Source organism: Benincasa hispida, chromosome 7, assembly GCF_009727055.1.
Source record: "Benincasa hispida cultivar B227 chromosome 7, ASM972705v1, whole genome shotgun sequence".
Classification (NCBI taxonomy): Eukaryota; Viridiplantae; Streptophyta; class Magnoliopsida; order Cucurbitales; family Cucurbitaceae; genus Benincasa; species Benincasa hispida.
Window position 1 is genome coordinate 29713306 of NC_052355.1, and position 16744 is coordinate 29730049.

Here is a 16744-nt window from a genome sequence, read left to right on the forward strand (position 1 = left end):
TGAACATTTCTAAATTCTTGGCATCGTTTTCTTCCCCTTCATGTCCATTCTTTACATTCACCACAGTCTGAGGAACAAACAACCAACAAACCAAAGGAATGATCGAAAAGAACTCATCTTAATTAAAAAGTTTTTAATATTTTGTTAGTGCGATAAAATTAATATTTATTAAAATGTTTTTGACCACTTTTACTAACTCTCAAATGAATTCTTGAATTTTCAATTTATGTCCAGTAGACCTAAGCATTTCAATCCCTACTCCTTGGACTCTCGCTACTCTTTCTAAATACTGAAACACATGTTGTTAAGACAAAATTCATTCTCCAAATATTGCAGTCGTGGCCAGATATAATGGTACCCAGCAATTAATTACAGAGGAGTGGAATTAGCCATAGAGGTTAACACGTAAAATTCATTCTCCCAATATAGCAGTCATGGCCAGATCAAATGGTACAAATATCCAGTTCAAATCTTACTATAATCTCTCTTTTTCTCTCTATGTTATAAGGTCTCAGACCTTTTTATCTCGAAGCTTTACAGTATTTGTATGCCAACTCACGATATGGTGTCCAATGTTTTGTTCTCTACTTAGGCTTTCCGAAATCAGCCGTCTAAGACTGCCCCAGAAAAATACTGTTTGTGGACCATCTTTCTGTAATCTGGACAATAAGAAAACAAATAATCAGCAAAGACATCGTCATTAAAACCAATTCTGGAACAATAGGGAGGTACTTAAGTCAAACCTTCCTTGTTATTCCACAGAGCAGCAGCATAGCTATTGAGAGGACTCTCTGGATTGGGCTCTGCAAGTAAACACGAGAATTCATAAGGGTGAGAAAATCAAGATTAGAAAAATGCCAAATATGCGGGCAGAAATGAGCAAACCTCCTAATAGGCTTTGGATAGACAAAAGAATGGTTCTGCAATCATAAGCCGAAGACCACTTGTCCTATCGAAAAAGGAAGTTACATCAAATATCAGGAGGAGATTTGAAAAACCAACTAAACGATTTTCGCAGTGTGTTATATTCCTTAACAAACTTGAAAACATAAAAAAAAGACATCCCAGATTCAGATTGCGGGTACTTTCCCCTTCCTGTACATTCAACTGATACCTGGAGAATATCGAGACAAATGTTACCATATTGATCAACATTTGGATGGAAGCACATCGTCTCAAACTTAACAAGGGGTGGCTTGAAAGGGTACTCCATGGGAAAATGTAAGGAGAGTTTGTAAGACAAACCCTCGTATGTAGTCCCTTTCCCACCCTCAATCGTGCCTATCCATGTGAAAATGCTCTCACCATCTGGAAAAGCCGATACTCCTAGATCACCTCCACTCATCTATGGTAGAGAGCATCACCAAACAAATATGGTTAATGAACAATCCAGAAGGCAGGCAATTTGTAACCATCTCATGGCTGCAAAACCCCATTTAACTTTCTAGAAGACAACAAACCTAGTAAAGTTAACACATTATTATGGCATAACAAGACAGAGTAGAAACAGATATTCAGCATGATCCAATACGAAGAAATACAAAGTTGAAATCCCAGAAGCCATCATTTGCCTAATTATTGTGCATACATGATATTAAGAAGCATAGCATCTGCAAAACAGAATGTGAAAGTTCAAAGATTCGAGGTCGGGACAAACTACACGTTCTAAAAAAAGATCAAGGATTGTGGATGGGACCATGGTGCTACGATAAAAATTACATATTTTCCAAATGTTGCCATATTGATCACCAAACCAGTCCCCACTCTGCAGAGAGAAACCCAAAAATTGCCTATTCTCAATGTTTCAACCAACATGCCATGAATACCGACTCAAGATGACCCTATAATACCAAAAATTCAAGAAGAAATGAAAAACCAGAATGAAACATACCATCAGTGACATTAATTCCTTTTGCAGCCTGCAGCCAAATAAAGGAAAAAGTCAAAATCCCAAAACCATAGCGGCAATTAATAAGAATCCGTAAAGAGCTTGAATCTGCAGCCTACTACAGATTTGATAATCAAAACATGGAAAAGCAGCCAATAATTAACATAGCAGAATAGTTTAAGTTACATCAAATCGTACATTCCTCAATTTCTTGCTATCGTTTTCAATCCTTTCTTGTCCATCCTTTACATTATCCACAAATCTCGGGCACGAATCAATCAACAAACCACAAGAATGATAAACAAGAAGTTTCACCTCTGCGCAACAGCGTTGGAATCGATAGGATTAGAAGAAGCGGCAGGTTGCTTCAATGGAGAACTGATTAGATGATGCTGCAACATCGACGAGTTGTCGGAAGTCGGATTGGGTCTCACCTCCATATATATCCACAACGATCAATAACACCAACAAAAAGAAAATCCTCTCAAATTAGATCCAACCACGAACCAAACAGACGATCAAATGCAGAACACCGCCGTCTTAGACTCGAAAGATTTCGATTCGATGATGAAATCGAGTGAAAATCACTGATCTTTCACTTTCTTTCTCTCTTTTTTTTTCTCAAGAAAATTCTCCGGTTAGTGGAGAGAGTGGGAAGGAGACGGTGACTTATACGCAGCGATGTGTATTTTGGCGAAACGAAGCGAATAACAATAAAATGGGTAAAAAGAAAAAAAAAAAATGAAAAAGTATTTTTGGTAGGTTTTGAGTTCAACTTTTATTTCAACCATAGATTAAATCTAACACGTTTTGAGTTTTATTTTTATTTACGTTTTATGTTTTAAGAGGTTACAATTTTTTGTTTCAATTCGATCTTTAAATATTAAAATTTAATTTTTTTGTTAGAGATATAGTCTGTTGATTAATTTAAGATAATTATGAATTAAAATTTTAAAATTTTAAAATTTATTTTAATAGTAATGAAAAAAATAGTAAAAATTAATTAATTAGAATTCTTTTAAATTAATTAATAAATATTAAAACTGATTAATAAAAAAAATTAAAAGTGAGTATTTAGTGAACACTTGATATTAGAAGTCCAATTTTTGAAACCTAAGAACTGAGTTGAAACAAAATTCAATTTTAAAAAGTAAAATTATAATATTTTAAAATTTATGTATTAAGTTGAAATCAAACTTAAAATTTGTAAAATAAAAATTAAATTCAAAATAACCTATTTAAAAAGTATTTTCGTTAAAAAAAATAGATAATGAGATATGGAATGACATTTTTCCGACAAACATCATTAAAATTTATTTTTTTTATTTTTAGCAACCATATAAAATTCCATTTGTCAAAAAAAACAATATAAAATTCCAATTATTCAACTTTGTGTTAGAAAATTGAAACTATACTCGTGGAATCTTTTTCCTAATAACAAACATAATCCATCGTATCTTATTATTTAATCTTATCAAAGTTTGTTTTAATAAGGTAAGTTTATTTATTTATGTAAAGTCGTGTGATAAAAGTGGACTAATGTGAAGTATCAGTAACTTAAATGTCAATATCAAAATGAGTATATCTCAATTGGAATGGTATCACCAGTGTAACCTGGCTTTGTCCCGACAATTGGATATAGGTCATACACTTCTAGTCCATTTTTTAGGCTAGTTGATTCAACAGGTGAATTAATACACACTCAATGGATTTCGAATTTCATGACCATTGTCTTGCGATCTTAATCGACCACCCTTTGTGAAATCTAGATTATCATGCAGTTAGGCACCAAAACCCAACTTAGAGTTCATCTCGCGTTGCATCGTCAGTTCTACTTACTTTAAATTGCTCATTCTGAACTTTCGATTATGTAGCATGACTCAACAAAGAAGTCAGATTCAGGGACAGATTTAGTAAGGGCCCAATAACTCTATGCTCTTTATATATATATATAGGATTAAAATTATTAACTAGTCTAGTGATAAATATGTCTCCCAGTTCTCTCTAGACTCAAGTATAAGTCTCAATCATTATAATTATTTTTACTAAATTATATAAAGTCCCCTGTGAACAAAATTTTTGGATTCAACATTGATCAGGCCATTTGAAGAGAAAAAAAAAATTTGTGGTGTCAGGTCCACCATTCCTATTATAACGAAATAAAAAAAATATATACATCTAAATCCATAAGGTGTTAATATTGATCGACATAAATATTCAACTAAAGCCCTTTCGGCCTTCTTCTCCTTTTTAATTTTTCTTCTTCCATTTTTTCTCCTTATTATGTGATCAATGTGATGTTAGCCATTGATTGATAATCCTCCAAAAATTGACTTTTATTTTGGTTTAATTTCTTCTAGGGGATAAGGCTTTAAAAAGAAAATCTCAGTCTTATCAAATAAGATGTGATAAAAAGGGAATCTACAATATAAACCACCCACTCATACATTAATAATTATACATCAAAATCAAGCATCTTAAGGTAGTTGGTGCTCAATTTTCCAATAAAGATAAAGCATTGTTCTCTCTTTTCCTTCTAATTGCTATCTAAGCTTTTTGTAAGCCGACCATTGCCTAACATTAATTGATATATGCTCCTTTTGTGATTAGAAGTTCAAATTCTCATTACTCACTTTTCATATTATAAAAATCTCAGAGGGAAAAGAATGACTTCTTGTAAATTAATACTCAGAAAATTGGGAAAAGCAGTTGGTTGTTTTCTCCCTATCTGAAGCACAATAAATGAAGCTAGTTGCTATGAAGTAGTCATGATACTGTTTTCAAGTGTATAAAGATTATACATATGTAGTATTTGCTGCCCTGTACATGAAGAACATGCAAGAATATCTGATGTGGATGATCCCATCTCCCATGGATAAATCATTTGCCAAATGAGAAGTCTGAGGGACTCCTAGTGATTTCATGTTGGAGGTGAGCAGGACGCATCGTGGAACTGGTTTCTGTTGAACTTGACTGTTGAACAGTCATCTCCTGTTCTCTATTTGTCTCGGAACGTTCTTGTTCTTGATGATCATGGGCTCTATTATGGTGTGAAGAAGGAGGCAACTCTTCCATGTCCCAACGATCGGGTTCCGCATCAGATAGCCTGGGAGATGTGCTGCCATGCTGATGTTTGTGCAGAAGGTGAATAGGAGACATGCCGTGTGTTGGAGTAGTTGGCCTGCTTGAGAATGGCGAGGTACTGTCTGGGTTGCGCTGGTGCTTCATGTTCTTCTTGGCAGAGTGGTGCCAGTTCTTCAATGCCGTCGCCACTCGGTCGTTGAAAATGGTTGGTCTCATGTTAGAGCCCATCTGGAATCAAGAGTGCACACAAGGTGATGAATTATTCTATTTGAACTATTTTGAGTTCCAGATTTGCTCAAGAAAACAGTTCATATTATAAATGATCTTAAAAAGGGTGAAAAGTAAAATAGAAGGAATTTTTGCTTGATGCTTACCTGAGTCACCAAAGCATAGAGTGGGAGTGTCACATAACTGCATAGAACTTGTATGATAACCCTGTAGAAGTTGTTGATTTCGGTTTCAGTTAGTGGATCATATAACAGGATGAAACTCAAGTTGTTTACAGATCTTCTTGTGAACTTACCCCATTGAGAGCCTGATGACAATATCTTCAATTCGCTGATGGAAGCAGGCTCTCCACTTAAATGCGTACTGAAAGAGAATTAAACACAGTATTAGAGGGAAGCTTGCTTGATAGTTCTCAGTATAGATAATTTCTAAAGTGAGAAAAAAAGGAGAGAAATAAATACTATCAGATAAAAAATGAGAGTGGGATGGTCTCAAAGGAATTCCTTACTGTGGTCCAAGCAAAGAAGGCAATCTGAAATGCATTCTGCAAGCACAGAGTGAATGTCATTTTTTCAGAGAGGAAAACAAATTATTGGTAGAAACATAGATACAACTTTGAAAAATAGTACCATGAAGAGAACAAAGTGAATCAGAAAGAGAATAAGTTGCGGACGTCCAAACCAAAACAGGTCATCTCGGGGTTGCACGACGGGAACACCCTTCACAACATGACCCCTTTCTTGAATTGTCAATCCCATCTGAGTTATAATAACATGGAGCTTCGTTCCCACCAATAAAATTATCTGCATTATATACAAAAGGCAAAAGTTGAATGAAGAATGAAACAAGACTAGTGCTTGAAAATAAATGAAGTATGGATAGCAAAATGCTTACAATTAAGGAGATGAAAGGCAGCCATAGATATGAATACCACCCTGACATTGAATAAAAATGAAGCATTCCACAATAAGTACTCAGAGATTGAAAGGAACTAAAGAAATGACAAGAACATGAAATGCTTACCATTTGTATTGGTTAGGATGAAGAGAACAGCAAATAGCCACATTGCTGGACTGCAAGGATTAGAAGATTGGTAAAGAAAAAAAATTATAATAAATATAAAAAAATGAAATCAAATTTATGTATATAATTAAGAAACAAACCTAATCCCCACAACAACTTTAAAGTCATCTTCGAGAGATCTGCTAATGTATTTGTGGAAATCAAATTTTACTTCACTTCCGGGCGCTAGATGTGCCTGAAAAATGGCTCAAGTTAAGAAGTATGGACTTGCAGAATCTTGATTATATGAAAAGTGGAGTCGATGCAATTTCAATTTCACATATTTTACTTACAACAATGAATCCATGTCTCAGTGTCATGTAATCAACCTTGGTAACTGATCCAAAGAATTGTCTGAAGAAACAAACCTACGAAACAGAATACAAGGCAATGAACATCATGTATTAACGTCACTGTGGCCAAAAATTTCGCTGCAATTAAAACCATCAAATACATAAAGAAAAACAGTGGGGAATTCAACTACATGATTGTACACAGATGTGAATTAGGAGACTAAAGTTCAATTAGAACATTGTGAAAGCCATCCATCTACATATCTCTTTGAATCTTTTTCAATCAAAACATTGATGTATGACTCAAGAGCCATCACCCTTTATAATAATTTACTAAGAATTTTTAGGAAGAGAGAACAATTTTAGATCTTTTCAGGTTGTCAAATTCATACACATGAGCAATCAATTTGTGACAAACACTCACAATCCAGAGGGAAATTGGTGTACGACTCCAAAAGCTCAAGTGTCGGCGTCCAAACGTTGTATCTCTAGCAAATCTAAATCTTGCTGGATCTGCAAGACATAATTTATCATTTCACAAGTTATGAATTGCTTAGGATTTCTAATGAATGCATCTGCAGTAAGAGATGTTGACAGCATGACAAAAAGATATTGTGTGTCTAAAAGAAATGAAGCAAAATATTAACTATCAAAAAAGTACTTCATCTCATGCTGTTCGAAAATTATCTGCAACTTGTATGAGATTCTATCAATTAGTCATCATAGAAAGCTCACTTTAAGGCATGTGTGTGAGTGATTTTAAGAATAGTGATTTGAGTATAAATGATTTCTTTATAAGTTATTAGAAGTACTTTCCATATAATCAATAAAGTACTTTCCATATAATCAATATAATGTTTTCACTTTTAAATGTGATTTTCATACAATAAAAATTAATCAAATGATTAAAGGCATTTAGAATTGATTTTGAACTTGCCAAAAGTTATTTTAACTATTTCAAAATCACCCCAAACATACCCTTAGTAGCTGGTGTTGTTAATTGATATTTGAATCCTTACGTGTGCTTTAAAGCACTGTAAAATATAATCTACCATTCCATATGGATTTTGAAGTAAACTATACCATTATAGTACTGGTATTCAATTGTCTTTGTCTCATCCTCCCAGGCCTTCCATTTGCTCATCTACAATTGAAAGGAATTCATGAGCCAGATCAAGAGAAAAGGGAGATAGAGGCGTGAAAAAGGTTAAAGATTACCTTTGTTCTGCCGAAAGCCAAAGTGATGATGCAGTATAGGACATGGAAGACAGCCAATACAAAGATGAAAATATGGAGCTGGTGGATTCCATATGCCGACACAAAAGCGAGTTGGCCCTGCAAAATTGTTCACAGAAAGTTCCAATCACTTGGGAATATAAGCTCGCTCAATTTCTACTTAATGCCAAACACATTTTTGCTAGTCTATTATTAAACAGAAAAATGAAATACTGCAATAAGGAATGTGTTTAACGTTTAAAGAGATGGTTTTACCCTCTTAGCGCACGCATCGTCTCCTTTTGAGGCTAAAATACGCCTAGAACCATAGTCAGGATCTAAAAATTCAAAAAGTTTAAGACGACTGTTCTTCGCAACTTTTACTCCTGCTTTAGCTTTTGCTGCACAGGGAAGCCAAGTTTTCGCAAGCTCCTTTGAAACGCAAATTTGAGTGACAGCATCTTGGCCTACCGTTAGAAGTAGGGATATAAATCCCAACAGCATAAGCTCTTCACGAAACCATCAACAAGGGAGAAGGGAAAGAAGAGAGAAACAGTCAGCTTTTGACACGAGGAAAAAAAAACAAAAACAAACATTCACAAAAAATTGTGGTGACTAGATGCGCCTCCTACCTGCTTTAACCTTTTCTAGAGCTTCAACAAGAGCTGGCTTGTGCCTTTTCTCCAGCCACTGCACAGGTTCGATTGACATAACATATTAGATTAATGCAGCTATACAGAAACAGAACTTCAGCAAATGATACAAACCTTTCCAATACCAAATAATGAAAATGCACAATAAAGTTCTCGAATCAAGCCAAAATCAGCATTCTAACGAAGTTCTCTATTGAAAAAAGCATGATACTTAAGTCCAGATTTAATAATTTAGGAGCCAATCTGTGTATAGCTCAATTAGTTATGACATATGCTCTCAAGTTCCATTCCCCTCATCCCCACATGATGTTGAACTCAAAAAGATTTAACAGTTCGGGGCATTTCAACACATAACTGAGGAACTATTAGAGGAACAATTACCTTTCCAGTGAGGTGAATGACATGTTCAATGAAAATTGAAATAACAACCAAGAAAAAACAAACAACCGCAACAGCCCAAGTTGAAGTATCTTCCAAAGTACGCTGCTCTGTTCCACATTCAGCCATTGAGAACGGAAATTGTCTCCTTACTAACAGAAACAAAGCTCTTAAGCTTACAGCAAAGAAATGAAATTCTAGGAGGAGAAGGATGAGACAAGTTGATGCAAAGCACCACTGTCTTCGTACTGTATTTATATTTTCTTATGCATGTGGAGAGGCAGTTAGTTAAAGACTTAAAATTAAGCACGAGAAGGTCTGCAACCAATAAGGGAAGAAATAAATGATGACTCATTTCATGTTGACCCTTTCCTAGAAGGGTTAGTCAAAGGATGAGAGAGAAAAGGGACCATCTTATGTTGTGTTAGACTTGAGGCTTCACTTTTTGAAAAATGAAATAATAAATTATGTATTACTTTTTTTCAAATCATAAGTTAATTTTCATATCTATATGTTTTTTAGATTGTTTCTAAGTCAAAGTATGGGGTTCTGGAGTTATTTTGAAGAAAAAAGAAATATAAACTTGAACGTGTATATATATATATATATATTATAATGTAGAATTATAAATGTGTGGGTGGGATTTCAAGCCTTCTCTTACCAGAAATGAAACTAATGGCTTCATTATTGAGATAACCCCGTTTGATAACTATTTGATTTTTGAAACTAAGTTTATGAAACACTATTTTCACCCTTGAATTTCTTTATTTGTTATCCACTTATTAGGATTGTTTTTAGAATCCAAGCAAAGTATTAAAAAAAAAAAAAGTTTCCTTAGGAAAGTAAAGAAATGGTAAGAAAACTAATATAATTTCTAAAAATAAAAAAACTAAATAGTTATCAAATGGGTATAAGTTATCTCAAGTTGACACGTTTGAAATCATTATTTACAACATAAACTTGGAAGATCAATGTGCTGCATTATTTTAAGAAACTATAGGGAAAAAAAGAAAAGATAAATAAACTACATTTTAACCATGTGGCATATAGTTAAGATGAATGGGCTACAATCAACTGTTAAATTAGGGACAGAAGCAACCAAAATATCCTCTTCAAGAGGCTGAGGAAAAGATATTAAACTACAACAAACAAATAAACAATAATCAACCCAAATCAGGAAATTAAAGCACGTAACCTAATTTCAATAAGTTGATCAATCAATCAATCATCATGGAATTAAATTACTTCATTGACTAACATTACGTATTAAGACTTTTAAGTTCTGTATAATTCTCTTGCAAACCGCTGCTTTGAACTTATCATATATATCCGAACAGTTCAACAAAAAATTTATTGACCTTACCAAGTCGAGCAGCAAAATTATGAGGCGCCAAAGTTGAAAAGTCTCTCACCACTCCACATCGCAGAAGGGCCCTCCAATAATTCAATGCTGGTTAAACCCCTCATCCCAGTGGCTGAAAACGAGGGCAAAACAGGACAATTCCACACACGGTACAATCGCATCCATATCGGCTTCTTGTTCTGTACCTGAAATTCTCAAACAAATTAGGGGACATTGACGAAATAGCCAAAAATTTTGGAGTCTTTTTTGGCCGTCGATTTTCGGGAACTCGTCGCTGTTGGACTTTGATGCAGAAAACTTGAGGGCAAGGCAGCTCCCGAAAATTGACCGTAAATTGGCAAGACAAAAACAAACTGATCAAAATAATTTTCATTTCTTGCTTGAAATTTTCTGAACTGCTTCGTTTAAACGAATCGTCTTCGATTCCAGAAATTAAACGATCTTTTTGGATGTAAATTTTGTTGTTCGTGAATTGGTCTCTTTGGATCGTTCCTTGGGGTTTGAATGAAAGCTATGCATGACCTGAACTTGAATGTTCTTCACACTGAAAAATTAGAATTTTTCTGGGAATTTATTCATTTATACAAATTTATTCCTTCTTGTTAAAAATGTTGTTTTTGTAAGATGAAAAAATGTGGTTAAGTTTTGGAAGGGATTCTAAATACATGTAATTAGACCCAAAGTATTTGTCGATATAGTACAATATAAATAAAATTATAGATAAAACAAAATTTATATTTGACTTTTGAACTCTATTCGTGAGAGACCATATCATCTGTCGATGTTAAATCATATTACTTGGTCAGGAGTTTATCACCGACAGATTTTGCTATATTTATAGTTCTTTAAAAATGTTGTTATATATTTAATTATTATTCCAAAAATGTTATCCAATACAATTATCCATTTGATGAGATTTTGTATAAATAGATTAAATTGTTATCAATCTTAAGTTTAAATAATATATTATTGTATACATATTATTATCGAGAAAGTTTATTAACTAAATTGTTATAAAAAGAATTATAACAAAAAAAATATTAGTCTACTAATGAGGTTGGTTGGAGAACCTTTGTTCTTGTGTAAAAAAAATTAAAAATGTATATATATTTTTGTTCTCAAGAAATTTGAAGATTTTTTTAGAACTATGAGGAGAGGATATAAATTTAGAACTCCCTATCAAACAGACAACTAGTCAATAAGTGTCAATGTTGCAATGTGGAAAATAATGATGGGTAAAAGAATGTTTATATATCAAACATCATCATTTTTTTTTATAATATGTGTGTAAAAAAACCTACAGGATATAGAGAGAGAGTTGGATCATTTTGCTTATTTGGGTCAATTAATGTTGTTTTAATTCATTGATAAAGAGTAAAAAAAAAAAACTTCATATAGGTTTGTTTTATTCATTGTTGAGTATTTTTATTGGGTTGGTTGCACAAATAATACTCAGATATAAAATGATAAAAGATATAGAATAAGAATAAACATATTAGGGATATAGTACAAAATTAGCACAAGATATTACTAATAGCAACTATTAGTGATAAATATATAGGTAAATGATCAAAAAGTTATACGTAGCCCATCATTTCGTGCTTCTTCTTCTAGTTTTCTCAAATTAAAAACTATCACTGATAGCAACTGATAGCAACTATCAGAGACAACTACTGATAGCTACTATTAATTGCTATCATTGATAGCTACTATCAACGATAGTTTTCAATTTGAGAAATACCAATACAACCTTAAAATAGAAATACTTGAAATATCACCTTTTAATAATTTGCTATCAATTTTCAATGGCTATCATTGATACACTTGATCAATTGGAATCAAACTTAAAATATTAACACCTAAGGTTGTCAGTGAATATCAATTATATGCTTTTATAAGTAGTTATCAACTTTTGAAAGGAAACTATCATCTTTTAAAGATTAACATCTATTAATAAGAGGTTTATAAGTGACTATATCTAATATTTATCTAAGTCATATTACCATATCATTAACATCATTCATTTTATTAATATATACCTAAGTCATATCACTGATATACAAATATCATTGATATATGGATATCACTGATATATAGTTTTATCACCTATATCACTTATATCGTAGTTATCGGGTGATAGCTTCTATTATTGATGACATATGATTAGAGATAACTTTTGTCATTCTTTTTTGCCATCAAATAATATGTCATCGTTGACAGCTTCTATCCCTGATAAAAATATTATTAGTGATAACTTATAGGCATTTCAGTTACACTTTAGTTGGAGAATCAACTTTATTAATTAAATTCACTAAGTTGGCTATCAATGATAAACTTCTATAAGTGGCTATTAACTATGAGAAAAATCATCAAAGATTAAGCTACAATGATATAAAATATTAGTGGCTATCACTGATAGACTTTCGTTTGTTATTTATATTTAATATTTCGTTATAATAATCAAACTTGATGATTGACTTGTTGTTGTGTAAGCCATTTATGAATTGGGTATTTTTCAAGTCTTAGGTATGAAACTCAGCCTCATAATTCATGTGAAAAAAAAGGAAGAAGCAAAAATCAGATAAAGGAAAAAAATAAAAAAAGAAAAGGAAGAGAAGAAGCAAAAACTGAAGAAAGGAAAGAACATTAATAAAAAGTAAAAATTGGAGAAATGAAAGATTCTTTTAAAAAAAATAAAGAAGCAAAAAATGGAGAAAAATGGGGGAAAAAAGAGAAGAGAATAAACAAAAATTGGAGAAAGGAAAGAAAATTAAAAAAAAAAACAAAACAAAAAGGAAAGGTAATAAGCAAAAATGAAAGAAATGAAAGTAAATTAAAAAAAAATAAAGAAAATTAAAAAAAAATTAAAAAAAGAAAAGAAATAAGCAAAAATGAAAGAAATGAAAGAAGTAAAAACAAAAAAAAAAAGATTTAAAAAAAAAGATGTGCAACAATATGAGAAGGGAAGGCAAAATTAGTCAACATTTATATATTTACAAATATTTGAAAGATGTGATATATTTGTAGATTTTTTCCTCGGATTAATAATCTTATGTATCAAACATTTGATTCTATTTTCTAAACAATAAGTCTTGATGGATAACCATTTTTTATTTTTTTTAATTTTTTTAAATTATGTTTATTTCCTTTTAGTTTTTCTGGTAGGGTTTACTTCAATTCCAAATCAAAATTTAAAAATCACATGAAGTTTTTAAGTATTTTTTAAATAAAAAAATTGACTTAATTTAAAAAAAAATAAAAGATAGAAAATAAATAATAAATAATACAACATATAAACTCAAGTATGAAAATAGTGTTTATAAACTATTTAAAAAAAACTAAAAATCAAGAATAATTGTTTTAAATGGTAAATCTACTGAAAATATTTTCAAGTAGAGCAAAATGTCACTGTCTATCGACGATCTATCACAATCTATCATAAATAAATAGTAATATATTGTTATATTTATAAATAAGCTGACTCATTTTCCTTTATCTAAAAATAGTTCAAAATTCGATTAGATTTAAGCTCATTTAAATGGTTTGATCGACTTATACGGAGCTTAAGGAGAACTTTGATCATTTCAAATCAAAATGATTAGGTCTAGGTCGATTTCAAATTTATCAACGTATTTTGACTAACTCATTTAATCTAGCCCCTAATTTTAAATTAATTGACTTTATAGATAGATATCAACCACATTAATTTTTCATATATATATAGTCCATGCGTCCAAACATGGCTAAATTTCAAAACTAATAATAATCTTTTTTTTAATTAAAAAAAATGGTCAGAATGACCAAATCTTTCAAAAGATTTTTAAGAAATACTATATCATATAAATAAATTATTAGGAAGCACTTCAATTTCTAAATGAAAACTAATAAAACCTCGTAAAAAGAAAGAGGTCATAAAATTAGATTTTATCATTTTTGATACAAATTCGTTAGATACAATATTGAAAGTTTAATCTTCTATTAAAACATAAAATTATTATGAAACACAAATTTTAATTTTATGTCTAATACATATATCGATTTTAAAAAAGTATTGAATATGTCAAAGATATGAAAAATCAGTAATATATTTGACATTTTTAAAGTTTGATTTATTTAACATCGATTTAACATATCATATACTTATTAGATATAGTTTGATGTAGCATTTAATGTGTCAAACATAAAAATTAAGATAGAGGGCATTTGGGACAAGAAGTTGATTATTATAGTCATAGGTTATTATAGTTAGTTATAATAATTTGTGTTTGTGGTGTAGATTGTTTTAGTATAAGCTACAATAATATGTCTTTGTGGTATAAACTATTTTAGTTTAAGAAGGAAATAGTAAAAATTGTAACAAAGAATAAAAAAATAATGAATGTAACAAATTGGAGTTTTGAAATAGTATTAGATGTAACTAATCGAGAGTTTTGAAATAGTATTTACGATAGAAAGAGGTGGTTATTAGAGTCTTGCGATAATTATTGTCTCAAACATACCTTCAAGGAGACTAAATTAAACTAAAATTGTATTTGAATGTTAAGGAAAATAATAATTTAATTCTTATTGCTAATTTGTTCTTCTGTTTTCTTGTTTAAGTTCTTACATGTATGTTCATCCAAGTATAATTTAATTGAGTAGACAAGATATTAATTAACATCTTAAAAATGGATAGTTGGAATCCACCAATATTGAACTAAAAAAAGATGGTGAAATAAAGAAGAAAGAGAAACAAATATCTAACACAAAATTGAGTATTTCATAATAAAATAAATAAATATACAAGAAGAACAACTAAGAAAGGGAACATTATCCCAACCTTAAGAATAGAAGTTCTATCCATTTAAATGTTCACTCCAACCATTTATTGATAGAAAAGATAGAGCTTCTGACACACAAAAGTCACATCCCCTAATAAACTAGGCCATTCCAACTTGCAAATTCAAACAAATATCATTCAGAAATAGCCATTTTTTTTTAATTTCTAAATAAATNTCTTTTAAACACTGGATTTTGATTTCTGTATATGCATTCAAAATTTTATACTTTTGGATTAAACATTACAAAGAAATAATATATATTTGACTTTGATGTTGCCAAATCAAATGTTTTTTCCTTTTTTGTTTAATATGATATCAACATGATGTCATCATAAACTCATTTAAGTACATCAAAAGTGACTCTTCAATCTCATTGGGAGCTTGTTATATTATTCATCAGAATTTTGTGAATGGCATGAAAATAAGAAAATGTGATTTCTTTCTCTTAATTTTAAAATTTATAAGTATAGATGAGAATGAAATGATTTTTTTTCAAGTATAGAGTAATATTTAATAGGCGAATATTTACGAATATTAAATTTTATGTAGTTTAAATGTTATATGTTAATTTATCAATCACTTTTTCTTTTTTAAAGATATTAATGGTATATGATTTGATTTTAAACTTTATCTTTACTATTATACATTTGTAAATTTTTCATGACAGGATATAAATTTAGTATTTAAAAAGCCACTTGTAACAATATGGTATGAGTTTAAAAATAGATTACCTAAAGTTGAATGCAATATAATAATTCAATCATAACTTTTTTTAATGAAAAATTTTGGTTAAAAAGTTAAAAACAAGTCAAGATAGTTCTATGTGAAAAATGCTCAATAAAGCCACAATCTGTAATTTTATACAGAAAGTACTTCGCTTGAAAATAAAAGAAACCTAACAACAACATTAAATTAATTCACTATGACTTTTCAACACTACAACATGAAAGAAACGTTATTAACAAATCTGATTTAACCACAACACATCAAATATAGTTTGTAAATTATGTAATACATATCGATAAGACGTATCTAATAAAAACTTTGAACTTGACCTAGCAAGTATTTCAACTAAGACCAAGCTAGCTATGTTTGTAATTGTATTGTGGTCCAAATTTATTGTCCTTTGTAATTACTTGGTATTGATTGAATCCAATCCCCTCTTTGTAATGGCCACTTGCAATAGCACAAAAGGCATGCAATTGGATGGTAGGGTCATGGTTTTGTTTGATGTGAAATTTAATGTTTTGCCTATGAGGATGATGGTAATAAACTTAAATGCATTGTTTTCCCTTTTTCTTTAATGGTCATTTATTGCCTCAAATGTTGAGTTGATGATACTTTTAACCTAAAAATAGGTGCATAAAAATATTGATATCTAAGCTTATTTTTTGATAATGGAAAGGAATGTCATTGAGACAAAAGTATTTTGAAGGAGAAAATTAAATTTTAATGGGTAGACGTCATAAATAATTGATAGAAATTATCTAAGATTCTCTTTGATTAACCATTTTTAATGAAATAAAGTTTATAAACACTTCTTCTACCTCTAGGTTTGGAGAAGCTTTGACTCAAATACCTAAGTTTTTTATCTGTTTATAACCAACTTTGTAAATAGTCAGTTGGTATATCTATAAATACCACTGATTTTAAATTCAAATGAGAGAGAGTTATCATCATTTTCTTAGTTTTCTGTAAACAACAAAAATCTATATGCAATCTTCATCAATAAAAGAATTCAGATCTTCCCGTGGACGTAG

At 30.8% G+C, this 16744-nt stretch overlaps 2 protein-coding genes across 3 annotated transcripts; both read right to left on the reverse strand.

Moving 5' to 3' along the window:
- Window positions 1-304: 304 nt before the first annotated feature.
- On the reverse strand, window positions 305-2588 carry LOC120082244 (ubiquitin-conjugating enzyme E2 20-like). Of its 2 annotated transcripts, none has more exons than XM_039037523.1 (6): window positions 2204-2303; window positions 1892-1919; window positions 1115-1765; window positions 886-949; window positions 744-803; window positions 305-659 (listed from the first exon to the last, which is right to left on the reverse strand). In XM_039037523.1, the coding sequence occupies exons 3-6, from the start codon at window positions 1343-1345 to the stop codon at window positions 604-606; spliced, it is 411 nt and encodes a 136-aa protein (XP_038893451.1). In that variant the 5' UTR covers window positions 1346-1765; window positions 1892-1919; window positions 2204-2303; the 3' UTR covers window positions 305-603. The 2 variants fall into 2 exon arrangements, with proteins under 2 accessions (XP_038893451.1, XP_038893450.1); XM_039037522.1 differs by having other exon boundaries at window positions 386-659; window positions 1115-1345; window positions 2204-2588.
- A 1903-nt stretch (window positions 2589-4491) lies between these two features.
- LOC120081587 (MLO-like protein 6) lies at window positions 4492-9094 on the reverse strand. Its single transcript, XM_039036610.1, has 15 exons — window positions 8805-9094; window positions 8403-8460; window positions 8047-8279; window positions 7774-7890; window positions 7639-7699; window positions 6980-7068; window positions 6556-6630; window positions 6364-6458; window positions 6224-6273; window positions 6095-6135; window positions 5830-6003; window positions 5709-5744; window positions 5496-5563; window positions 5347-5407; window positions 4492-5200 (listed from the first exon to the last, which is right to left on the reverse strand). The coding sequence occupies exons 1-15, from the start codon at window positions 8928-8930 to the stop codon at window positions 4769-4771; spliced, it is 1716 nt and encodes a 571-aa protein (XP_038892538.1). The 5' UTR covers window positions 8931-9094; the 3' UTR covers window positions 4492-4768.
- Window positions 9095-16744: the final 7650 nt, after the last annotated feature.

Excerpts from the sequence above, each read along its gene's own strand:
- LOC120082244 (XM_039037522.1), bottom strand. The coding sequence starts at position 2,328 with ATGGAGGTGAGACCCAATCCGACTTCCGACAACTCGTCGATGTTGCAG. Across the intron at positions 950-1,114 it reads TTTGTCTCGATATTCTCCAG|GACAAGTGGTCTTCGGCTTA; the intron begins GTATCAGTTGAA and ends CTTTTTCGATAG. Across the intron at positions 804-885 it reads TATCCAAAGCCTATTAGGAG|AGCCCAATCCAGAGAGTCCT; the intron begins GTTTGCTCATTT and ends GTTTACTTGCAG.
- LOC120081587 (XM_039036610.1), bottom strand. The coding sequence starts at position 8,930 with ATGGCTGAATGTGGAACAGAGCAGCGTACTTTGGAAGATACTTCAACT. Across the intron at positions 6,459-6,555 it reads TGAGACATGGATTCATTGTT|GCACATCTAGCGCCCGGAAG; the intron begins GTAAGTAAAATA and ends GCCATTTTTCAG. Across the intron at positions 5,408-5,495 it reads GTCATCAGGCTCTCAATGGG|GGTTATCATACAAGTTCTAT; the intron begins GTAAGTTCACAA and ends CAACTTCTACAG.